Here is a 27,500-nt window from a genome sequence, read left to right as displayed (position 1 = left end):
TGTTTTGTGTACAGAAAGTTGTTAGATGAGACAAGTCATTAGTACCGTCGGTTTCAAACCCGATAATTAGGACCGTTTTAGATATCCATATCAATCCATATCAAGCTCTCTTCAGCCAATACTCATGATATATATATATATATATATATATATATATATATATATATATATATATATTACCCCTAAAGGTGTTATCCATGGTGTCAAAGTAGATGAATAAAATGAAATGTCAGGTAAGTCTACAGAATGGCACTAAATCATTAACTACCTGTACTGATCTGGCATCCACTTAGATTCATTAATATTATTTTGGCTTAAATTTAAAAAATAAAAACGTCGACCGTTTTAGCCGAACTGCTGCTAGAAAGTAAGATAAACATCACTAACCTATGACAGACAAATCCACCCAAGATAAGACCAATCGACACGCTAACCGTCATCAAAATTGGGAAGAAGACGCGCATGTTTGCTGAAAAAGAAACGTAAAAAATTATGTAAAAAGATTGTCTTGACGAAGATTGGTTTTGGATGGTTATTTAGTAGCGAAATTTTGTGTCACCCTCTTACCGGATACGACCTATTAATTGAAATTGACGCAATAAGACGGGGATGTCATAATCACTGCGACTGGAAATGTACCAATCTGCTGGGTTTTTCAGCCTTACCTTCTTTCTCACTTTGAACCGGAACTTTCTTTAGGGAGGGAATTTTCTCTCCTCTCACCGTGTTCTCTGCTTGAGTAAAAGCACAGTCGCCTATCCGTCCGAGTTCGGACTTTTATTTCTCTCAAATCTCGGGAATTCTCGCAGTTAGTCTCACCCTCTCTCCCATAAAACCAACCAGGTCTACCGCTTCTTCTTCTTCTTCTTCTTCTTCTTCTTCTTCTTCTTCTTCTTCTTCTTCTTCTTCTTCTTCTTCTTCTTCTCCCAGCCCCTGTGTGTTGACAACAAACAGAACAGACTTTCTGTCTTTTGGATGTGAGTGCATTAAAAGAATTATTACTACACACCCTTTTACCGGATACGACCTATTTATTGAAATTGACGCAATAAGAACTTAAGGAATGTCATTATCACCGTGACTGGAAATGTACAACTTAGTAAAGGGAAAGAAGGATTTAAAATCTACCCTAAAAAAAGGGTTGCTTTAGAACTATTTTCAAGTTGTTTTAAATTTTTAATCAGGAGTATATCAACAAAAACGTATCAAAATAAAAACTACGAAATAAATTTCTATTGTTTTCTTTATCGATTTGATTCGATTCAGTCACCATGACAACAACCTGTTGTAAATTTACAAATAATTCGAATAATTAGAATAAGATTATTTACTTTATCAAGCATAACTTAGTTCGAGATTTGAGGAATATTTTAACGTATATTTTGTGTAACTAAAATACAGGAAAATCTATTAAAGAAACAAATGAGACACGTGCAATAATATTACGCATGTAAATAATCTTACTTTGTTTATTTTCGGGACATAAATCTCCTTCAAAGCCACACACGGGTTCGTCTCTTGGGGCATTTTCACGTCCATACTTTCCGCTCCCCCACCGGACATCTCCACTTTGGTTTCTGCCCTGAAAGAAATAGGTAACTATAGAAGTAAATTAGAAGTAAAGAGACGAAATTGACCACTTATCAGCTTCAACGCGTATAGTTGCTTAATGCGTTTAATCACGTGAAAAAATCAAAAAACTAGCAGAACAATAGAATAACAGGTGCTTATCCAGAACCTGACCCAACTTCGCGTCTATCTCTTCTAGTATGGTTATTTAAGAAGCCAAAAAATAAATAACTGACATGGAGACTGCCAGAGATAACAAAGTTCTTGTAGAGGATTAAATAGCGTGTTCTTGACTCCGACATCAAAATGAGACAACAAAGTACCGAAATACATATATACAAACAACACATTTATTTATGAACAATGGAAAATAACATAAGAACATGTGTGTGCGTGTACACGTGTGAACAAGCATAGTTCTGATAAGTTCATTAATGTTCTTGGAGACAATTGTTCATGACAGCGCATAAATTTTTATGATGAAAATAAGTCATTTTACCTCGAGTGTGTGCACGTGTGCACCGGCGAAAAGTGTTTTCGTGCGAATTTCTTCGAGCGAAGCGATCGTGTCGGGGTGAAAAGAGAAAGATAAAAGAAAATGGAAATGGAGAGATAGAAAGAGAGAAAGAGAAACAGAGAGGGAGGAAGAGAGAGAGAGAAAGAGAGAGTAAAAGGGGGATTAGTGGTCCCTCTGTTTGCAGAAGACGAGGTTAAAAGGGGCGGAAGTTTTTCTATTGTTTCCCTTTTACAATTTGTGTCCGTGTGTTCGCGCTACACGCGCCAACCTGAATTAGCCGTCATAATAGTTCCTATAATACTTCCCACAGATAGCCGGAAGCTATGGAGAAAAGTAAATGAAATAAGCATGCACAAGTAGGTGTGTTGTAGCATGTGTATACGCAAAAAAGGTTTAAGAAGTGTCAAAGTTTGCGTACTTGCATGGAAATAATCATGGAAAAGGTGTGCGAGAAACAGGTGTAATAACGGGATCTGGATCAGATGTGACAATTCTATCTGGGTTGGATGCAATGATGTGTTCTGAGTCAGAAAAACTCATTGCAGGAAACGCCAAGTCTAAGAAGACTGGTTTAATGCGATCTATCGCGATTGAGTCATATTTACCGTCACGATCAATGACAGTATGATACGCTCCATAGTAAATAGCCAGTAGTGGCCTGCGTATCGAGCCGATACAGGCAAAAAGGTACTTACATGAATGTATTTATGCTGTGGAGTGTTCAGCTTAGCAGAAAAGAAAGACAGTGGTTGTGTTTGACCGTTTACGATCTGGTTGAGTACAGCACCAACAGTTACATCAGAAGCATCGAAAGAAAGAGCTTAGCTGTCGGGTCCATGTTGATGTATGATAGTTTGGCGAAATTCACCAGAGTTGTCTTGGATGCGTGGAAAGATGTCCGGGCTTTGTCTGAGAGCGACAGGGTTTTCTTTCGTGTACGGAGTGCATCAGTGAGCTTGGACTGGTGATGTGAACAGTTGGGAATGAACCGACGGTAGTAGTCCACAAGTCCAATGTAACGACGTAGTTTACTCAAGTAGGTGGGTACAGGAAAATCTTGGACTGAGTGCACTTTTGAGTGCAAGGGTGTAAGTCCAGACTTGCCGATCCGGTGTTCAGGATTGTAAACGCCGGAAGACTTCTGTTACTCAGGCCCGTGAGGAACTTACGATGAGGATGTCGTCGATATACGTGAAAACGAAGGGTAGTCCACGATGGACTTAATCAATGAATCTTTAGAATTACGCAGTCCATAAAGTAGGGTGAATTTGAATAGTCTGGAAAGAGTGCACATCGCGATCTTAGAAATGTCTTTCTCGGTGACGGAAATTTGGTTTTGTGCACGGATCAGATGCGTGAAAAAATGTAGAGCTGAGTAAGGATGCAGAAAAATCGTGCAGGTGTGGAATCGGGTATATGTCGGGAAGAGTTGCTGCATTGAGTTCGGTAGTTTCCGTAGGGTCCCCAGTCTCCCTCCAATTTCTTGAGTCCCATGTGAAGGGGGATGGCCATGGGTTGCTTGAGGGCCGTATGATACCGAGATTCATCATGTATTCTGAGGAGGCTAGGGATAACTTTTACGGAAGGAAAGCATACCGCAGTGGACTGAAAGAGAAGTCTTTGTGTCGGATAAACGTCTTCTTAGATCGATGGAAAATTGAAAGTGGGAAAGGAAATCAGCGTCAAGTATAGGTGTCTTTACGTCGGCGATGATAAAAAATCCATTAGAAATTGCGTCGAAGTCCAAGGTCTATATTGAGCGATGAGGTAACAAAGATTCGGATGGAACTGCCGTGGCTTGCAGGGAAATAGTGGCTGATGCGGTAAGTCATACCGTGTAGGAGGTATTACACTAACAGCATCATCAGGAATTTCTGCCGATAAAATATATTGGATACGTATAATAGGCGACCGGCTGGAGGGATGGGGTGAAATTTGTCGCGCAATCCCATCGATCTACCCGTTTAAATGGCCCGGTTTTTGAAGATACAAGCTTATTCACATTTCCGTGCCTTTTCTGTGAAACGACGGTGGTAGTAACACCAAGCAGATCGTTAGGCTGATCTGCGTCGTTGCAATAGACATCTGTCTCGAAAGTTGCGACTGTGGGTAAGGCGTAAAGGTCTGTGCTAGGAGAGCTTGTATCGTAAGGGAACGATTTCTGTAGATTTCGGACTGGAATTGGTTGCAGAGGGTGTTGCAACAGTTTGGAGTACGATAGTGGTTACAGCTGGCGCGTGATAATAATTATCGGCAACGCGATCGGCAATAACCTTTAGCTGCGTGAGGTCCTTATTCCCGACCACGTTACCGATATGCTCTTATGTTATTTTCCATTTTTCGCAAATAAATATATTGTTTGTATATATGTAACTCTGTACTTTTTGTCTTATTTTGATGTCGGAGTCGAGAACGCGCTATTTAATCTTCTACAAAGTCAAAACACTGAAAACCAAACTGTAAATAATACAAAAGTTATCTTGAGTGTAATTATATGTAAAAAAATTAGCAAGAAAATTATATAAAAGTTTCTTTTAAAGATAAGTGTTTCAAACAAATCTAATTTCATGACGAAAGAGAATTCAAAACCAGCAATTCCAACCTCTTTCTCACAGAAGAAACGCTGCAAAATTGTCTCTTTGTAACGTTATGTGGCGTTACACTTTACGTTAGCAATTCATAAAAATAAAACTAGAAAGAAAGAAATAAAAATCCTGGTCGGCATTTTTCATTTTTAACAAACGTTTTTATTACCGCCACTTTCCCGTCTCGACACGATTTAAAAAGTTTCTTGCTACCACATGTCCATTTAACCTGATGCGTTTCTCTTTTTTCCGACCGCATGCTGGCCACAGCCGACCCATTCTCGCCTTCACTTTATACGTCCGTTTCCTTCGGCGTCGATTTTTTTCTTTACAACCCCATGGCATCCTTTTTCGTTATACATTTTGTACAGTCATCTTAGTTCATTTAAAATTTTAAATTTTAAACAGTTCCTATGCATGTCACGTTGGTACGTTGGTAACGACACCAACTTTGAATGCTACAGTTTTGATTTAAGCTGATGCCAGCCAAATACTTTTTTACTTTTGAAATCACAACTTTATAATAATATATACGAAATCTGGACAAATTAAAAACATCATATAAACATCATAAGCGTATTTTACGTTTATTTTAAGCCGGGCGCCCTCAGCTAGCTTTAAAGAAAAGTATATTTTTTCAAGAAAAGTATAATATTTAAAAAAAAATATATACTATTTTAAAGAAAAGTATATTTTTAAAGACCTAATCTTATTTTACTTACGAGAAAACTTGCAAATATTTTTTACGAGAAAAACATGGAAACAATTTTGAAAATTAACTTTTTTTTTTTTCACAGAAAGTTGAAAGTTTTTGTTTTCGGTAAATCCTCTTTTTTTTTTTGATTTTAGTTTTTTTTTTGTCCCTGGACAGAAGGAGGGTGGACCTGTAAATTTACCCTTGTCCGTTCGTCCGTTCGTCTGCCCACACTTTTCTCAATAAATATGCCTTGGACTTTTTTGAAATTTTGCACAAACATTAAACATGATATGCATAAAAAGTAACAGAACGGAATTTCGGGAAAACACCGGTTGTACCCCCCCCCCTCCAGGGGTGCCTTTCGGGCTAAAATGGCTAAAATTACACTTTTGTGCTTCTTAAAAATAATTGATGCCTTGAATTTTTATAAAACTTTCTGAAAAGTTGTAACTAACTGATTTCTATATAATTTTATTTATCTATACTTCGCGATAACTCTTGGGTGTGCCCCAGGGGCCATTTTAAGGCTAATAAAAACACTCCATTTTTGGGACTATTTTACCATATTTGTCCAAAATTTTCTTTGTATGTCTATTTAGCAGTTTGGCATAGTGCTGAACTCAAATGTTAATGTGTTAAGGTCTTGGGGACTTTTGGAGCTAAATGGGGGTGGGGGCAAATGATGGTTCTATTTCTTTTTTGGGGTATTGTGCAGAACTCAAATCTACATATGTTAAGGCACCGTTTGTTTATTTTCACCAGGATTTGACTCCCTTGGGATTTTTGGAGCTAAATAAGGGGGGGGGGGAGACAAATGCTGAACTTAGTCATTTTTTTATGCCTCGTCCACTGTGCACTCACGGGGGACCATGCATGCTTCACTTGTTCTGCTAGTATTTGTTTCATTTTTTATTTTACTACTGTAATTCATTTTTGGTTAAAAACATTTTTTGTTGCCATGATTTTCACGATTTCATTCAAAATTGTCATCTGCAGACAGCTGTATTAGGTAATACCGTCGGCATCTTCTACCTGCTTACCGTATCCTACCGAGAGACACCGACGTGATGTTAAGTCAGCTTCTGGATAAATATAAATAACGGATTTACAGATTAATAGAATAACCAGCTAACGAATAACGGAACAAAGATGTAACGAAAAATTGGAATAATAGAATGCTGGAATAAAGAACGGAAAGAATATTGGAATGTTGATAATAATAATAATAATAATAATAATAATAATAATAATAATAATAATAATAATAATAATAAAAACAGAATAAAGGGATAACAGATTAATAGTGACAACACAAATTGCGTTCGTAAAGACATTAATGGTAATAAACTTACGGTTGTGAGTTTCCCGCCAGTTGCTTGATTATAAATCTCCATGGCAACCTGAAACTGACCCTCAGCCACCATATCCAGAATCCAGATATTTGAAAAACGATCACCTTTTTCATCAAGTGCAATTGCCTGAGTCAAACCTTGAAGACAAAAATAAATAATGGTTCGGAATTTCTTAAATGAGGATATATAATTCGTATTATTTGGATTATTCGGAATACTATTCTCATCTTGGTTGATATTTTTACAACGTTACTGTCGATATAATCTTCTTCAAGTGAATCTCATAGGATTTGGGGGACATTTTCATGTTGATCTCAGGAATTTCGCACTGAACTCCTATTTATTTGGTATTTGGTGGGAGAGGAATATATATATATATATATATATATATATATATATATATATATATATATATGATGAAATTAAAGTTTAATAGGTTTTTCATCTGATTATTAAATTACTAGCAGAACCCGTATACCGGCGTTGCCCGGTGGAATTATACCCCCACGCCCGTAGATAAAATGAATGTACCGTGTCGAAGTAACAACGTTGGTATCTATAAACCCAATCTTAACATGGGGATCTGATTATTCTTTGCTTTCACCTAACATGTCTGCAGATCTGAACAATTATTCCCGTAGCCTCTAAAATTTTTCTTTTAACTTTGTCATAATTTCTCCCGGCGATTATTATCGAATATAGGCTTAATTTTCAGATTAAAAAAGAAAATTGAGGTAGTATTTTTTTATGACTGTAATAGTCGATGATCAATTTGTTAATGCTGCCCATAGCCTTTAAATGTTTCCCTTTTCTGTTGGTAAGGTGCATACAATTTTATTCACGGTATTTTGGTTCCCGAGTTTGAATCCAGTTCGTTCCATAAAAATCACTTTCACTTAGGGTGTTGGCAACCTTTGCGTCTTAGTCTTTCTAGAAAGAGTTTCGACTAGAAAAATATCAAGGAAACCGATGCTAACAATAGAATCTTTGAATTCATACGATGATGATGATGATCTAATATTTAAAACTGTTCGAACAAAGAAAATAAACAAAAATAACACAAAATGTTGCATCTCTTCAGGTTTGCTTTCAGAAGATTTACAGATGTCTTCTTCTGGCATCCTCGTTCTCCCTCTCTGCGCTTTCATCGGCTATCGAGAAATTGTAATCTTGGCGATATCGCCGATGGGAGATGACAGTGTTCTCGTGGTTTACCACACGAACTGACGACCTGGATTTCCCAAGTTCGAATCCAGTTCGTTCCACAAAAATCACTTTCACTTAAGATGGTTGTAACATTCACGTAGTTCCTCTTCTAATTAGCCGAAAGAATTTAAACAAGAAAAATATCGGGGAAACAGATGCCAACCATCGGATTCATACGATATGATGAAGAGAATTGTTAAATATTACGCCAACGTTATGTCAATAAAAAAGAAAAATATGAAACAAACAAACAAACAAACAAACACTTGCGAAATGCCATGTACGCGCAACTAGTACACTTGAGAGAAATAAATGGTCGAAATTGGACATACCATCACTCTCAAAATATCTCGCTTCTTCAAAGATATGAGATCCGTTTTCAGGGTTGATATTTTTAGAGATGGATTTATTGACCAAAAATGCCCACACCATTGTTGCGTCAAATAAAAACGGCGCATAGGCATCAACCTAAGAAATAAAAACAATTTAAAGCAAAAATAAGTATATATATATATATTTCAACGAAATAATATTTGTTTTATTTTTATTTTGGGAATCCTTTGATATGAGGCTTTATAATTTCTGCATTCATTCTTAATCACCTGTGGAAGGTCAGGTGTTCGAACATGTTTTCCCTCACATATACACACCCACATACACGCACGCACGTACGCACACACACACACACACGCACGCATATACACAGCCTCATGCACACACTTACATTCATGCGCATACACACACCCGAGCTGTGACGTCACTTCCTTTTAAGTGAAAACCAGACATGCGCACCCAGAACATTAACTCCAATATAAAAGTCAACAAAACCAGTCAACTTCCCTTTTTTCGTCCGGACCAGCGTTCGACCTGTTGAGTCGACGAACCGACCGCGCGCCCTAACGTCACTTTCTCTGCTAAATCAGCAATTATTATTATTAAATGTGGGATAAGCGCACGTACACTTTATACGCTTTCTCTCTCCATGAACTGGATTAACTTTCTCACTCTATCTCCCCTTCGGCTTTGGTCCATCAATACAGACATGTGCGCGACACTCTACTGAGCTTAACCCTCTCTTTCTACAGACCGGCTTACCACTTCGCGTTTCTCTATTGCACTCCCCTTTCCTTCCACGCGCGTAGTCGTCAACGGCCGAATGAAAACGTGTACGCCCAAGACTTTCATTTCTCAACAGAAAATAAACGACATTTTTATTTTATTCCAGCATTTGAGTTCTTTGTTTCCTTCATTCAATTCGTTTCATTATTTTTTCTTGTAGCGAGTTAGGGTATTTATATCCTGGTCCGCAACAAGGTGACAGCCCGCAAAAATACTCAATGGAAATACTAGTTAAAAATTAAGCGTGACAGACCAGTGAAAATGTATTTAAAATTAAGCATGGAAGATGCTATTCGAAAATTTAACATGTAGTAATGTTGGAATTTTTAATATAGAAAGACATTTTAGCTAAGATCATATTTTAATACTGTGAAAGTTGTAAGAGTTGTCTCCCTTTGACAACATCATGCTTATTTTTCAGTGACATAAGCGGTTTGAGTTACTTGGAGTTACTTCCCTTTGATTTTCTCGTTACTATACAAAGTTGTGATTACGTGTATTTCCTTCGCTTCGTCTCAAAATGTAAATAAAAGCAGACGTGTCTGTCATGTCTGTGTATTGAACGAAAACATGCTTACGTGTCAATATCTTTTTGTAAATGTTCTAGGTGATCATTGTCTTGAGATAGTGTTTTTTTTTTGTTTGCATTTTGAATTTTTTTTTCAAGGGGGATAACTGCACAAAAACTTCTGGTGTCAAATGACCCTGGTATCTGGACAACAGATACTACACTTTCAAATTTTTAATTTGTAGAAAATATTTTAAAAATTCCATTCACAACAAATGCTACACTTTGATCTTAGAAAAATGACAAGGAGTAATAATATATTTTCGTGACTAGGTATTTTTAAATGAATTTTAACAAATATTTAAATATATAAAGTGCGTCAATGTATAGATTAAAAAAAAAAATTGTCAATAATATTGTGGAGTTTTAGTTCATGCTAGACATAAAAAGGAAAAACATTTTTTTAATTAGTTGGCCAAAACGTGGCGAGGCGACAACTATGGAAGGCAGTAATTACTAGGGATACAGTTACAAGACTCAGCATTCCTATCGCGTCGCAGTTAACCACCTGAAGAAATCCAGAGGATGAGTTGACCGAAACGTGGTGAAACAACAACAACTATCAAGATGAAGATAACAGTCCGCAAAAAAAAAAAAAAAAAAAAAATGAATAAAAAAAATAATATTACTTTAATCACTTGATTTTCTTTTCAAATATCGTCTAGAGATATCGTGAAAAGAATAAATATGATAAATTATGAAGTTCGTCATAAACATACATCACCTAATCAATAATTGCCGATTAATGATTGAAGCTGCAGTGGAGCAGTGGTGGGGTTTCTAAATTCGGCGTGCCGTGTTCGAGTTTGTTCGCGGTCGCTTGCGTTATTTTCGCTTGGAAAATGTATCTTTACACACTAAAAATGCGTGAATTCTCCAAAATTTAATTGTTGAACTGAGGAATATTTATGTCGAAATTATTTTATATTCTCAACAAACACTCGTCTTTCTACAACCACCGTGAATAATTTCACTTCACCTCTATCTGTACCAACTAACCAATAATTCTTTGTTTCCATAGAACTGCCCGCTTGTCGAACACAATGCAGAAGGGTTGCTACCCAGCTGAATATGACATGGTCGTTTTCAAGTCCAGTATAAACAAGTTTTTATTAAGTCGCCCTCTTATATAATAAAATCCTACCAATTTCCATCATTAATGACCATCAGGATATTGCCTGTGATGTTTAATCAGCCTTTATACTATATCTATTTCCCAGGCGGGCAGGTTTCAGTAGCAGATACACATTATATAACCTGAGATTCATAGCAAAATTGCTGCACTTTTTTGGCTCACTCTGTAGAAGTGGCTGAGGTAGTTTGTCACATCTGGGCAGGAGCTGCTAAGAAGCAGCTTATTCTGCCTTGACAGAGTTCAAAATAACTTCGTAACTTCGTGGGAGATGCCCTTTTCTCTTCCCTGCAACCGCTTTCCCACAGAATAGACGTTGCGAGCCTGTCTCTGCTTTATCGTTATTTCCATGGCAAGTGTTCGTCTGAGCTTCAATCTATGGTACCGCCGCCAAACTTTCACGAAAAACACTCGTCTAGCAAAAATCACTACCAATAGTTTCTCACACTCTTTATCTGTGCATAAACCTAAATGTAGATTCCATGAACAAAGTTTCTTTCTTAGAACTACACGCCTGTGGAACTCTCTTTTGTTTGCCTGTTTTTCAGCTGACTACAATATTGTTGTCTTCAAGTCCAATGTAAACAAGTTCTTGATGAACCATCTTCCTATGTAATCCAACTTACAAAAATCCCACTACTTATGTTTAGAACGCTATAATCACGTTGACTAATGTATACCCATTAACCCTTATCCTTGAGTGGCATCCGGGCCTTGATAAGTGGTGATTCCTGTGTAAAAAAAGGGATGATTCAATATCACTCGTAGACATTTTATGTAAAAGATGGATCTTGCAAACTTGGTTAAAAATGCAAGATTTACTGGTTTATCATGAAAACTGGTCAAGTTAGTTTTAAAATATAATGGAAAATGACTTGAAAGTCGAAAATGTTAAACTTCGAAATTTGAAACTTTCCCATACTCAAATTGTCCTACTTTTGGTATGATGTAGAGTTAACCCAACCTGACATAAAACAATGCACAAAATATGTTGCATTTTTTTGTTGATATTTGGCTTTATATTGACTAGCACAGAAGATACATGTGTGCTTCTTACAATGATATTTCAACGTAACTCACCGATGTAATTGTCGGCAAGTTCCAGTTTTCATTTTTGTAGTCGAGTTCTGAAATCCTTTCCTGATAATTTTGGTAAACCTCTTTACTCAATGTTGGGTTAATAATCTGTAAAAGGAGAGAAAAAAAAAGAAATAAAAGAAAGCAAGGATTTCCTCCAATAAATAAACAAATAAATAAATAAATCTATATCTATCTATATATCTAAAAAGTGAACGTGTCTATGTGTCTGTGTGCCTGTCTGTGTGTCTGTGTACATTTCCCTACGCAATAACTCACAATTTTTAGTCTACAGACTCGAAATTTGATATACAGAGTACTGAGATTTGGGAAAATCTTTGTGATCGGTTTTCGGACAGAAATTTCGCTATTAAGGGGTCAAAGTTCAACGATTTGACCTTTGAGAACTCTACCAAACTCCTCCGACAATTTTGGGTCTACGCACTTGAAATTTTAGATATAGGTTCCTTGGACACAGATCTAACTTAATAACTTGATTTTAGCCCAAAACAATCAATTTTAAGGGGTCATAATAGGGGTCAAAGTTACAAAAAAATTACCCTCCTAACACCCGGGCAACGCCGAGCTGAAATGCTAGTATATCTATAAAAGTGAACGTATCTGTGTGTTTGTTTGTGTACATTTCCCTATACAATAACTCTCTCAAATTACACCTCCTAACACCCGGGCAACGCCGAGCTGAAATGCTAGTATATCTATAAAAGTGAACGTATCTGTGTGTTTGTCTGTGTACATTTCCCTATACAATAACTCTCTCAATTTTTAGAGACTCGAAATTTGATATACAGGGTACTGACATTTAGGAAAATCTTTTTAATCGTTTTTCGGCCAGAAATTAGCTGTCAAGGGGTCAAATTTCAACGATTTGACCTTTGAAAACTCTACCAAATTCATCCGCCAATTTTGGGTCTAAACACTTGAAATTTAAATGTAGGTTACTTGGACATGGATCTGACTGTTTAATTTGATTGGAGCCTCAAAAAATAAATGTTAATGAGTCAAAATTTGGGTCAAAGTTAAAAAAAACTGACCTCTGCTGTCTCTAACAAATTACTCAGCCAATTTCTGGTTTAAACATTTGAAATTTTACATTAAGTGTATTCAGAGATAGTGCAAGCTTTTTAATCATTTGGGTCGAAAATTTGAGCTGCCAAGGGATCAAAGTTAAAAAGAATTGATCTTTGCGGTGTCTAACAAACTACTCAGCCAATTTCGAGTCTAAACATTTGAAATTCATACATAACGGGTATTCAGACATGCGGCAAGCATTTTAATTAGTTTTTGGGCGAAAGTTTGGCTGCCAAAGGGTCAAGGTTGAAAGAGTTGACCTTTGCAGATTCTACCAAGTTCCTCTGTCAATTTTGTGTGTAAACACTCACAATTTTAGATATAGGTAACTTGGACATGTGTAAAACTTTGTATTTTGACTTTAGACTACAATAATTGATGTTAAGAGGTCAAAATTGGGGTCAAAGTAAAAAAAAAAAAATGACCTCTGCGGTCTCTACGAAATTACGCAGACAAATTTTGGTCTAAACATTTAAAATCTTACATAAAGTGTATTCACACGTATTGTTATTACAAGTTATGAACAGAACAAAAGGCCTGAGCAAAGCCGGGCGGAAGTGCTAGTAAATAAATAAAATTACACAAAAAAAAAACGTTAAAAAGTATAAAACGGCATGAATTTCAGAATAAGAGTCTCATTTTTCTGTTCCAAAATCAATAACGATCCGTTAATTAAAGAGCAAAGTCATCTATATAGAAATATATAAACATACAAGCATAATTAGTATTAATTGGATTTCTTCGGAATACCGTTTTCATCTTGCTTGTTATTTCAAAATACAGTTGCGAATTATTTGAAACTTCTACCCAATGGAACGAGAGCTTGGATTAAATAAAGGTTTCATTTCGAAATTCCGTGCAGATTCCCGAGTTCAAGAAAATATCCCGAGTATGTATTATTTTTTATTTTATTTCTTGGAATCTTTAGAGATGAGGCTTCATAATTTGTGTATTCATTTTTTTGCAGACTCTTATCCTCATCTTCATCGTTATTGTTTCAGCACGTTTCGGCCAACTCATCCTCTGGCCTTCTTCAGGTGGTTAACCGCGGCGGGATAGGAATGCTGAGTCTTGTAACTGTATTTCCAGTAATTACTGCCTTCCATAGTTGTTGGTGTCTCACCACATTTTGACCAACTATTCCCCTGGCTTGCTTAGATTGAATTGAAACCGCTATCGCCAAACAAAATGAAGCATTGTCTTAATCCTACCCAAGCAGGCCAGAGGAATAGTTGGCCAAAACGTGGTGAGACAACAACAACAACAACAACTATGGAAGGCAGTAATTACTGGGGATCCAGTTAAAAGACTAAACATCCCGTCGCGGTTAACTACTTGAAGAAAGCCAGAGGATGAGCCGGCCAAAACGTAGCGAAACAACAATAATTATGAAGATTAGGATAAAAGTCCGCAAAACATGAACACACAAACAATCCCGAATTCGACAGAAAAATTCTCGAGTTCGACAAGATACCTTTGAAGAAAGTCGGAGATTACTGTGGTCTAAAATGCAATCAAATAAATTGATTACGTGGTGAAAGGAATAAAGTAACTCACACAAACAGGTGCGCGTCTCTCCTGTCAGATGGCGGAATGAGGGAGAGAAAGAAAAAGAAAAAAATCTTCATTTGTAAAAGGTTCGATTATATACATGTGGCATTGATTTGCATGAGAGGACAGAAACTGTTATAAAAAGGGCGAGTTGGAAGCACAACGGCAGTTTTTTTTTTTTTTGACAGCGGAGAGAGAGAACGGCCGGTTGAAAAATACAGTTGAATTTAGTTTTGGGAAAGCAGGAGTTTGAACAAATATTTTTGTCTTCATTTAATTTTCCCTTTTTCTTCCACTTCATATGGATAGATTTCATTGAATATTGGTTTTCTTTCCGGACATATTTATTTGGTAAAAGAAATCTTGCAGAGCAGATGCGTTTTACCTTGCCGAATATTCATAATACCAACGTTTTTAATTACACTTTACATCGATCGAAACGTTGTGAAAATAACCCTCAAGATGAGAACAGTAGTCCGAAGAATTCAAATAATACGAATTGACAATCCCCACTTGAAAACTTCAGAAACATAAAAATATACTTACCTTTATAAAGAGTGAGATTAGCACTAGTTTACCAACTATTCAAATACGCTAAAAAACATAGTTTTGATCCTGATCTCCAAGAACCACCATGCTTCCAATAAATAGAAATCATGTGTTCTTCCATAAAAAAAGAAAACAAAAAACAAGTGACTTACGTGCAAAACACTTTCGAATGCCACCCTCGCCTTTTTATCGTCTTTGTCCCCTCGTCGCCATCCTCGGTCGGACACGACTTCTTCAGCGAATCGTTTACCAATATAAACCTGAAGCGATAAAAAACGAAAAAGGTAACTAGTCCGAATAAAAAAATTAGTTTAAAAATGAACATTTACATCTAAATCTGAAATTAGTTGGCCTGATGACGCTTGATTTCGAAAGAAATCACACCTGAAACATGTTTGCATATCTATAGCCAGGATGCTTATATAAATGAAGAAAACTACACACGCACGCACGCTCGCACAAACAAACACATATACACACGCACACACACACACGTGCGCACGCACACACACGCACACACAAATACGCACACACAAATACGCACGCACACACAAACACATATACACACGCACACACACACACACGCACACACACACGCACACATACACGCACGCACGCACGCACGCACACACACGCACACACTCACACGCACACACATACGCACACATACACACAAACATACGCACACACATACACACACACGCACGCACACACGCGCACACACACGTACACACACACACGTAGACACGCACACACACGCACACACACACGCACACACACGCACGCTCGCACAAACGCGCATGCACACACAAACACATATACACACGCACACAGACACACACGCACGCACGCACGCACACACACGCACACACACACGCACACACACGCGCACACACACACGCACACATACACACAAACATACGCACACACATACACACATACACACATAAACACACACGCACGCACACACACACGCGCACACACACGTACACACACACGCAGACACGCACACATACGCACACACACACGCACACACACACACACACTCACACACATATATATATATATCATGTGCAGATCATGATGTTATAATCATAAGATCACTCTAGCTGTCTTGCCATTTAGACTTTATATAAATGTTAATTTACATTGTATTTCTCATGGTTAACATTGGCTGTGTGGTTTGTTCCTTGCTAATGGAATTATAGATGGCTTCGTGGCCGAGTTCAAATCTCCTGAACGGCTGTAATCGTAACTCACTACTCTGATGATTCCCGAAAGGATGAAACACTAGTGTCTGTAGGTATTAAAAATTATTATAGTAATAATTATATGTATATATGCATATAGTGAATAAATGACAAAAGTTTATATTCCAAAGTTCATAATGTTAACCATCTTGTAATTTATTCTTTTAATTCAGTTGACATTTACAATTCTTGACAGTATCTGTTTCGTAGCGCAAAATCAATCACTTAATTATTATATCAATTAGTGAATCTATTTTGCCCTTAACTCATCAGAAGAAATAGCAACAATCAAGTTGTCTTGCCATTTACGCTTTATATAAATGTTAATTTCAATTGTATTTCTCGCGATTAACGTTGGCCATGTAGTTTGTTCTTTGGTAATGGAGTTAGAGATGGCTTTGTGGCCAGATTCGAATCTCCCTACTGGCTGTAATCGTAACCTCCTGCACTGATGATGTCCGAAACACATTTATTTACAGACATTTAATTACAGGTCTTTTCCTGTCGTCCTCGGCCACCGTACGTAATACCTCTACTTCTGTCATTCTCTGACGTCATTCTCGAATACCTTTCGAATACAACTCCCTTTTATGACTCCCGGATTGGTGCATACGTTCTTCTTTTTATAATCATTTTCTTTCTTCCTTGCTGTGACGTCATCTCGCACCCGGTTCGGTCATTTGCATACATTTGCCATACACGCGTCTATTACAAATGTCTATGGATATAAAACCATATAATAATATACTTACATCGCTATGCATGCACAAGAAAACGTAGTCGCCACCGGCCATGTCCAGTTCGTAAGCGATAAGCATGTATTGTCTCATATCCATCCATGGTACAGCAAAGATAATGACTAGAAAACGAAAATAAAATAGAAAAGAAATAAATCTACATTTTGTAAATGCGTCCACTTAATTTACGCGATTAGCGACGCAAATACAATGCCAGATATAAGGGTAACTGACCAACGAATGGGCATCTAATTCTGTTGCTTTTTCAGTCATTGGCCATCAAGAAAAGCTTTCAGGTAGATGTATTTACATAATATGGCCGGGAGTGTCTTGGTGTCACTCTCCAGCTATCTATTAAAACAAAAAAACAAAAACGCATGCAGTTTTTGTGTGACCACTTGCAAATCACATAATCAGTCTGGAACAGAGATTCTCAACCAGGGTAATTCCTTCATTTGGAAGGAATTTTTGGGTTTCAGGAAAGAGGAAAATTGGCATCACGGATTAGCAAACACAAACTGGATTTAGGAGGAAAAAAATACAGTGTACACCGCGCATCACCACTAAATGGTCGTGCTTGATTTTCGATCCATATGTTAATATATATGCATTAACACGCTAACGTGTGTGTTATTTTGTGTGTCACGCTTACATTTTTTCTTCCAATTAACTGTCGTTCAATTTCTTTTAATAAATAATTTTACCAAAAATTCTTCATAAGTTTTGGTTTCGGTTTCGATTATAGTTGAAAGAACTCAAGTTATATATATATATATATATATATATATATATATATATATTCATAAGTTTTGGTTTCGGTTTTGATTCAAGTTGAAGTGAATACCAAGTCATATGAATATATGTTTCTTATTTTTGAAATCACAACTTTATAATATATAAAAATCGATAGAAAATTGACTATATCATAATATATACGAAATTTGCATAAATTAAAATATCATATTTAAGCGTATTTTACGACCGGGCGTCCCGGCTAGCTCAGATAAATACTTTTGCAGTTTTAACAAAAGAGCTAATAATAATATCAGGGCGTCTCCATTTACGGTGAACATCCACAGAATGCCAACATCAATATATTACACATGAAAGAGTCCGCTGTGGAATTCCCACAGGTCCCGCTACTTAGTTATTGTTATGTTTCTGAATCTTTGAGATGAGAATTGATAATTTTCATTACTTGTATTAGCGTTATTTGTACAACATTTTGGCCGATGTAACCTCTGGTCTTCTTTAAGTGTATTTTGTCGAACTCAGAACTCTTTCTGTCGAACTCGGGAACTTGAAAGGAATTTCAGACAGAACCCTTTATTTAATCCATAATTTTAACATTTGCGCCTTGTTTAATGACAGCTTGTACAAAAAATATATTTGTTTAAACATTGGAATTAAAAAATCGTTTCCAGAATGCAGAAATCAAGTCCCCACCTTTATTATTTCTTAAGGAGATTTTAGCATCGCATATTTTCAAAATGATAGCATTTCCTCAACTACCGTCGGCTATAATATAAACTAGACTGTAATTGTATTGACTTATATACATTTTATAGACGCCAGTTCTGTATATTAAGAAACAAGTTGAGGTTTACCTTTCGATAAATGGCCAATGCTTTCCAGCCATTATCTAAAGCTTCACGCATTATCAGAGATAGACTTCTAGACCTTTTTTCTCAACTTCCCCTGAGGTATGGTTATTTTCCGTTCTTTCTCCTCTAGGATCACTCCATCGTATCAGTTTAGATAAAAATGAAATGTAATAAGTCCATAGACGTACCCCTCCATCGCACTGTATATCGATACTCCATGGCTGACTGGAATAGCTTCCGTACATTCATATCTGATCTACCCCTGCATTCCATGTTTAAAAAGGATGTGCCCTCTATAGTATCAGACCTGACCCAATGGTTATTTGTAGGCATAGTCCGATTCATACCATCTAAAAAATCCAACAAAAACCAAACAGCCAGCCATGTTCTCCCCAGAATGTGCTTCTACCATCGCGCACACAAATCACTTTTTCCATAGCTACCAACGTAATAGATGCACTGAGACTAAAGCTGCTTTCAGGAACGCCAGCAACCACTGTAAAAGAGTAATAAAAAATGCAAGAGAGCTATATGCTCAGTCCGTTAAATCCAAAGTAGCTGATCAGCGGCTTGGTTCCTACCAGTTTTGGCAAATAACAAATAGGATATTGAACAGAAGTGTGCGTTCTATCCCAACCATTATCAATGGACCAGAGGGCATCTCGTCAGCATCAGACGAGGCCGAACTATTTGACAAGAACTTTGCAGCTAATTCTACCCTATGCGACGAAGGCCATCAATATTTCTTCCTATAACACAGAACACGCTAGGTAACATACAAATATCTGTGCATGAGGTCACCAAGCTAATCAAGAACCTTGATTCCAGTAAAGCAACTGGTCCTGACGGCATTCCAATTATAGTGTTAAAAAAGCTTTAACCAGAACTTGCCCACATACTTACGAAACTGTTTAAGCGTTGTCTTAAGGAGTAGTGCTTTCCAACACCCTGGAAAACCTCATCAGTATGCACTGTATTTAAGAATTCAAGTGATCGGTCATCTCCCTCTCAGTACAGATCAATAAGTCTCCTGTGTATCATGCTGGAATCCATATTAAATAGAGAAGTAGTCAACCACCTAAGCAGAAATAAGCTTCTTCGTAACACGCAATACGGTTTCCGTTCTGCAAGATCTACCGCAGATGTGCTAACGGTTATATCTCATAGGATTAGCGAATCTCTTGAGAAAGGCTTCCTTTGTAATGGCTTAGTGGGGGATGACTTTTTCTTTTCCCTGAAACCCCTCTCCCACAGAAGAGACGTTGTGAGCCTATCTTTGTTTTATCGTTATTTCCATGGCAGGTGCTCGTCTGAGCTCCAATCTCTGGTCCCCCCTCGCCAATCTTTTACGAAAAACACCCGTCTAGCTGAAACCACTATCAAATATTTTCCCCACTCTTTATCTGTGCCTAAATCAAAACGTAGATTCCATGAACAAAGCTTCTTTCTTAGAATTGCATGCCTGTGGAACTCTGTTCCATCTGCCTGCTTCCCACCTGACTACAACCTGGATGTCTTCAAGTCCAACGTAAACAAATTCCTGATGACCCGCCTACTTAAGTAGACACTTTATTAAATCTCCACACTAACGTACTGTTATGCAATAACCCTTATCCCTGAGTGGCTTCCGGGCCTTGATAAGTGGTGATTATTATTATTATTGTGATTATTATTATTATTGTTGTTATTATTGTTATTATTATTATTATTGTTGTTGTTGTTGCTATTATTATTATTGCTATTATTATCATTGTGATTATTATTATAATTATTGTTATTATTATTATTATTATTGTTATTATTATTGTTGTTGTTGTTGTTATTATTATTGCTATTATTATTATTGTTGTTGTTATTATTATTATTATTAGTATTAATATTATTATTATTGTGATTATTATTAATATTATTATTATTGTGATAATTGCAATCATTGAAATCATGCTTTCTGTTATTATACATTAGCCTGCAGTCAGTGGTGCAGCCCGAATTTGGGAACTTCGGGGAGGGTTAACAACTCTGAATTACCATTACTCCTCTGTATACTCTAACCTGGAGCAGTTGTAGGCCCGCCCCCAATACATTCTATGGATTAGATAGAATTAGACTCGATAATAATGCGAAACTGTGATTCACAGTACAACTTTCATGTTGAATGAACATTACGTGCGAACTCTATGAATGCATGTATTTTAAAAAAAAGTAAGGAAGCCAAACAATATGGGAATAAAAGATAAAAACGGAAGTCGTTTCTGGTTTGAATCAATTGCAAGTACAAGTCGAATTAGCAAGTTAATACAAAAAAAAAATCATGATTCATATTTTTCTTACTGCATGCATATCTATCTATCTATCTATCTATCGATCTATCTATCTATCTATCTATCTATCTATCTGTCCGTCTATCTATCTATCTATCTATCTATCTATCTATCTATCTATCTATCTATCTATCTGTCCGTCTGTCTATCTATCTATCTATCTATCTATCTATCTATCTATCTATCTATCTATCTATCTATCTAATTTTTCTCTCCAAGTGTGTCACAATGGAATAATAGAATGGCGGATAAAAGCAGAAGTGTTTTTTTTTTTTAATTTTTTTACAAAGGAATCACCACTTATCAAGGCCCAGAGGCCACTCGGGGATAAGGCTTAAAGAGTGTACAGTAGTCAAAGGGACACTATCTTAGTAATCATTAGAGGTGTAAATTTGGTTGGTACATTGGATTACTTAAGGGAAACGGCTCATCAAGAACTTGTTTACGTTGGACTTGAAGACGACCATATTATTGTCAGCAAGCGAGTTCCACAGGTGTGCAGTTCTAAGAAAGAAGTTTTGTTCATGGAATCTACGTTTAGGTTTAGGCACAGATAAAGAGTAGGTGAAATTATTGATAGTGTTTTCAGATAGACGGGTAGTATCGAGTGTTTATACCGAGCGAACGGAATTAATAAAAAACAAACAAAAAGAAAATAAAATAAAACAAACAACCTACCGTAATAATTTCAGAAATTTTGCTATTTTATTTTTTTTTTTTTGCCTTTCTGTTTATTTTTCTGTTATTTTTTTTAGGGGGAGAGGTGGTTAATAAAAGTTTATTTCTTTGAATTAGTGAACAAATATATTTTTTGTTTTGTTTGTGCATGGAAAATTTTGTCAACTAAAATATGTAGAATGATATATATATATAGAATAAATATTTACATTAATTTATGAATGTTAACTTGAAAATGTTATCATAACGATTTAGTGGACAACTTAGAAATAATGACATGTATATTAGTAACGCATCGTAATGACGTCATTCAGAGCGGGAACTGGTCTTTTTATGATTCGTAGAAATTAGTTAGAGAAAACAATTAGTCGAAGTCGGGAAACAGAGGGAGACGGTCGACAGATAGTGATGGCTCCGAGCAGACGGTGTAAGAAGGGGCGATAGTCAGAGTCAGCGCGCAACTTTCCAAGAGGAAACAAACACTCTGGAATAAAAAGTTGCCGAAAATAAAACCCGAGGCTCTGTTGTTTTTTGGGAGAATTTTCATTGCAGCTTTCCGTCAAGACAAGACCCAAGATGGCCGAGATAAGTTCCCGATTGGTCAGATGTTGAAGCCCCAAATAAATGTTCTTCGTCCTTTATGTTGTAAAGGTATTTATGTATATTATTGTTCCGTGATGAATTGCATTTAAATGGACTTACAAACACAAACGAATTTTAGATAGATAATACCTACATATACCTTTAGATAGATAATACCTATATATACCTTTAGATAGATAATACCTATATAACTTTAGATAGATAATACCTATATATACCTTTAGATAGATAATACCTATATACATCTTTAGATAGATAATACCTATATATAACTTCAGATAGATAATACCTATATATAACATTAGATAGATAATACCTACATATACTTTAGATGGATAATACCTATATATACCTTTAGATAGATAATACCTATATACACCTTTAGATAGATAATACCTATATATACCTTTAGATAGATAATACCTATATACACCTTTAGATAGATAATACCTATATATAACTTTAGATAGATAATACCTATATATACCTTTAGATAGATAATACCTATATATAACTTTAGATAGATAATACCTATATACCTTAAGATAGATAATACCTATATACACCTTTAGATAGATAATACCTATATATAGCTTTTGATAGATAATACCAATATACACCTTTAGATAGATAATACCTATATATAACTTTAGATAGATAATACCTATATATACATTTAGATAGATAATACCTATATATACCTTTAGATAGATAATACCTATATACACCTTAAGATAGATAATACCTATATATAACTTTAGATAGATAATACCTATATACACCTTTAGATAGATAATACCTATATACACCTTTAGATAGATAATACCTATATATACCTTTAGGTAGATAATACCTATATATACCTTTAGATAGATAATACCTATATACCTTTAGATAGATAATACCTATATAAACCTTTAGATAGATAATACCTATATACACCTTTAGATAGATAATACCTATATATAACTATAGATAGATAATACCTATATATAACTTTAGATAGATAATACCTACATATACCTTTAGATAGATAATACCTATATATACCTTTAGATAGATAATACCTATATACACCTTTAGACAGATAATACCTATATATACCTTTAGATAGATAATACCTATATACACCTTTAGAAAGATAATACCTATATATAACTTTAGAGAGATAATACCTATATATACCTTTAGATAGATAATACCTATATACACCTTTAGATAGATAATACCTATATACCTTTAGATAGATAATACCTATAACCTTTAAATAGGTAAAACCTATATATAACTTTAGATAGATAATACCTATATATACCTTTAGATAGATAATACCTATATACCTTTAGATAGATAATACCTATATATACCTTTAGATAGATAATACCTATATACATCTTTAGATAGATAATACCTATATATACCTTTAGATAGATAATACCTATATATACCTTTAGATAGATAATACCTATATACCTTTAGATAGATAATACCTATATAAACCTTTAGATAGATAATACCTATATACACCTTTAGATAGATAATACCTATATATAACTATAGATAGATAATACCTATATATAACTTTAGATAGATAATACCTACATATACCTTTAGATAGATAATACCTATATATACCTTTAGATAGATAATACCTATATACACCTTTAGATAGATAATACCTATATACCTTTAGATAGATAATACCTATATACACCTTTAGATAGATAATACCTATATATAATTTTAGAGAGATAATACATATATATACGTTTAGATAGATAATACCTATATACACCTTTAGATAGATAATACCTAAATACCTTTAAATAGATAATACCTATATACACCTTTAGATAGATAATACCTATATATACCTTAAGATAGATAATACCAATATACACCTTTAGATAGATAATACCTATATATAACTTTAGATAGATAATACCTATATACACCTTTAGATAGATAATACCTATATATACATTTAGATAGATAATACCTATATATACCTTTAGATAGATAATACCTATATACACCTTTAGATAGATAATACCTATATATAACTTTAGATAGATAATACCTATATATACCTTTAGATAGATAATACCTATATACACCTTTAGATAGATAATACCTATATATACCTTTCGATAGATAATTCCTATATATACCTTTAGATAGATAATACCTATATACACCTTTAGATAGATAATACCTATATATACCTTAAGATAGATAATACCAATATACACCTTTAGATAGATAATACCTATATATACCTTTAGATAGATAATACCTATATACACCTTTAGATAGATAATACCTATATATACATTTAGATAGATAATACCTATATATAACTTTAGATAGATACGACCTATATACACCTTTAGATAGATAATACCTATATATAACTTTAGATAGATAATACCTATATATACCTTTAGATAGATAATACCTATATACACCTTTAGATAGATAATACCTATATACACCTTTAGATAGATAATACCTATATATAACTTTCGATAGATAATTCCTATATATACCTTTAGATAGATAATACCTATATACACCTTTAGATAGATAATACCTATATACATCTTTAGATAGATAATACCTATATATACCTTTAGATAGATAATACCTATATACACCTTTAGATAGATAATACCTATATATAACTTTAGATAGATAATACCTATATACACCTTTAGATAGATAATACCTATATATACCTTTAGATAGATAATACCTATATACACCTTTAGATAGATAATACCTATAACCTTTAAATAGGTAATACCTATATATAACTTTAGATAGATAATACCTATATATACCTTTAGATAGATAATACCTATATACCTTTAGATAGATAATACCTATATATACCTTTAGATAGATAACACCTATATACATCTTAAAATAGATAATACCTATATATAACTTTAGATAGATAATACCTATATATAAATTTAGATAGATAATACCTACATATACCTTTAAATAGATAATACCTATATACACCTTTAGATAGATAATACCTATATATACCTTTAGATAGATAATACCTATATATACCTTTAGATAGATAATATCTATATACACCTTTAGATAGATAATACCTATATATAACTTTAGATAGATAATACCTATATACACCTTTAGATAGATAATACCTGCATACACCTTTAGATTGATAATACCTATATATAACTTTAGATAGATAATACCTATATACACCTTTAGATAGATTATACCTATATACACCTTTAGATAGATAATACCTATATATAACTTTAGATAGATAATACCTATATACACCTTTAGATAGATAATACCTATATATACATTCAGATAGATAATACCTATATACACCTTTAGATAGGTAATACCTATATATAATTTTAGATAGATAATACCTGTATACACCTTTAGATAGATAATGCCTATATACACCTTTCGATAGATAATACCTATATATACCTTTAGATAGATAATACCTATATATACCTTTAGGTAGATAATACCTATATATACCTTTAGATAGATAATACCTATATAGACCTTTAGATAGATAATACTTGTATACACCTTTAGATTGATATTACCTATATATAACTTTAGATTGATAATAGCTATATACACCTTTAGATAGATAATACCTATATATACCTTTAGATAGATAATACCTATATACAACTTTTAGATAGATAATACATATATATATACCTTTAGATAGATAATACCTATATACACCTTTAGATAGATAATACCTATATATAACGTAAGATAGATAATACCTATATATACCTTTAGATATATTATACCTATATACACCTTTAGATAGATAATACCTATATATAACATTAGATAGATAATACCTATATATACCTTTAGATAGATAATACCTATATACACCTTTAGATAGATAATACCTATATATACTTTTAGATAGATAATACCTGTATACACCTTTAGATAGATAATACCTATATATAACTTAAGATAGATAATACCTATATATACCTTTAGGTAGATAATACCTATATATATCTTTAGATAGATAATACCTATATACACCTTTAGATAAATAATAATTATATATAACTTTAGATAGATAATACCTATATATACCTTTAGATAGATAATACCTATATATACCTTTAGATAGATAATACCTATATACACCTTTAGATAGATAATACCTATATACACCTTTAGATAAATAATACCTATATATACCTTTAGATAGATAATACCTATATATACCTTTAGATAGATAATACCTATATACACCTTTAGATCGATAATACCTATAACCTTTAGATAGATAATACCTATATATAACTTTAGATTGATAATACCTATACATACCTTTAGATATATAATACCTATATATACCTTTAGATAGATAATACCTATATATACCTTTAGGTAGATAATACCTATATATACCTTTAGATAGATAATACCTATATAGACCTTTAGATAGATCATACCTGTATACACCTTTAGATTGATAATACCTATATATAACTTTAGATAGATAATAGCTATATATACCTTTAGATTGATAATACCTATATATACCTTTAGATAGATAATACCTATATACAACTTTTAGATAGATAATACATATATATACATATACCTTTAGATAGATAATACCTATATACACCTTTAGATAGATAATACCTATATATAACGTAAGATAGATAATACCTATATATACCTTTAGATAGATTATACCTATATACACCTTTAGATAGATAATACCTATATATAACTTTAGATAGATAATACCTATATATACCTTTAGATAGATAATACCTATATATACCTTTAGATAGATAATACCTATATACACCTTTAGATAGATAATACCTATATTTACTTTTAGATAGATAATACCTGTATACACCTTTAGATAGATAATACCTATATACACCTTTAGATAGATAATACCTATATATACCTTTAGATAGATAATACCTATATATACCTTTAGGTAGATAATACCTATATATACCTTTAGATAGATAATACCTATATACACCTTTAGATAGATAATACCTATATATAACTTTAGATAGATAATACCTATATATACCTTTAGATAGATAGTACCTATATATACCTTTAGATAGATAATACCTATATATACCTTTAGATAGATAATACCTATATACACCTTTAGATAAATAATACCTATATATACCTTTAGATAGATAATACCTATATATACCTTTAGATAGATAATACCTATATGCACCTTTAGATCGATAATTCC

At 34.1% G+C, this 27,500-nt stretch overlaps 1 protein-coding gene across 1 annotated transcript in view; it reads right to left on the bottom strand.

Annotated features, from left to right (window-relative positions):
* The window catches only part of LOC145259259 (atrial natriuretic peptide receptor 1-like), a 115,599-nt gene that overhangs the window by 76,326 nt on the left and 11,773 nt on the right, over positions 1–27,500 (bottom strand). The window contains exons 5-10 of the mRNA XM_080117095.1: positions 17,014–17,120; positions 15,164–15,271; positions 11,826–11,930; positions 8,259–8,394; positions 6,721–6,857; positions 1,400–1,582 (exon numbers count right to left, since the gene is read on the bottom strand). Of these exons, the coding sequence (XP_079973221.1) occupies positions 1,400–1,582; positions 6,721–6,857; positions 8,259–8,394; positions 11,826–11,930; positions 15,164–15,271; positions 17,014–17,120 (776 nt within the window). The remainder of the gene's footprint in view (positions 1–1,399; positions 1,583–6,720; positions 6,858–8,258; positions 8,395–11,825; positions 11,931–15,163; positions 15,272–17,013; positions 17,121–27,500) is intronic.

This window comes from Euprymna scolopes, chromosome 34, assembly GCF_053919585.1.
Source record: "Euprymna scolopes isolate OS-2025 chromosome 34, ASM5391958v1, whole genome shotgun sequence".
Lineage (NCBI taxonomy): Eukaryota > Metazoa > Mollusca > Cephalopoda > Sepiida > Sepiolidae > Euprymna > Euprymna scolopes.
This window is presented reverse-complemented; position numbering and strand designations above follow the sequence as displayed.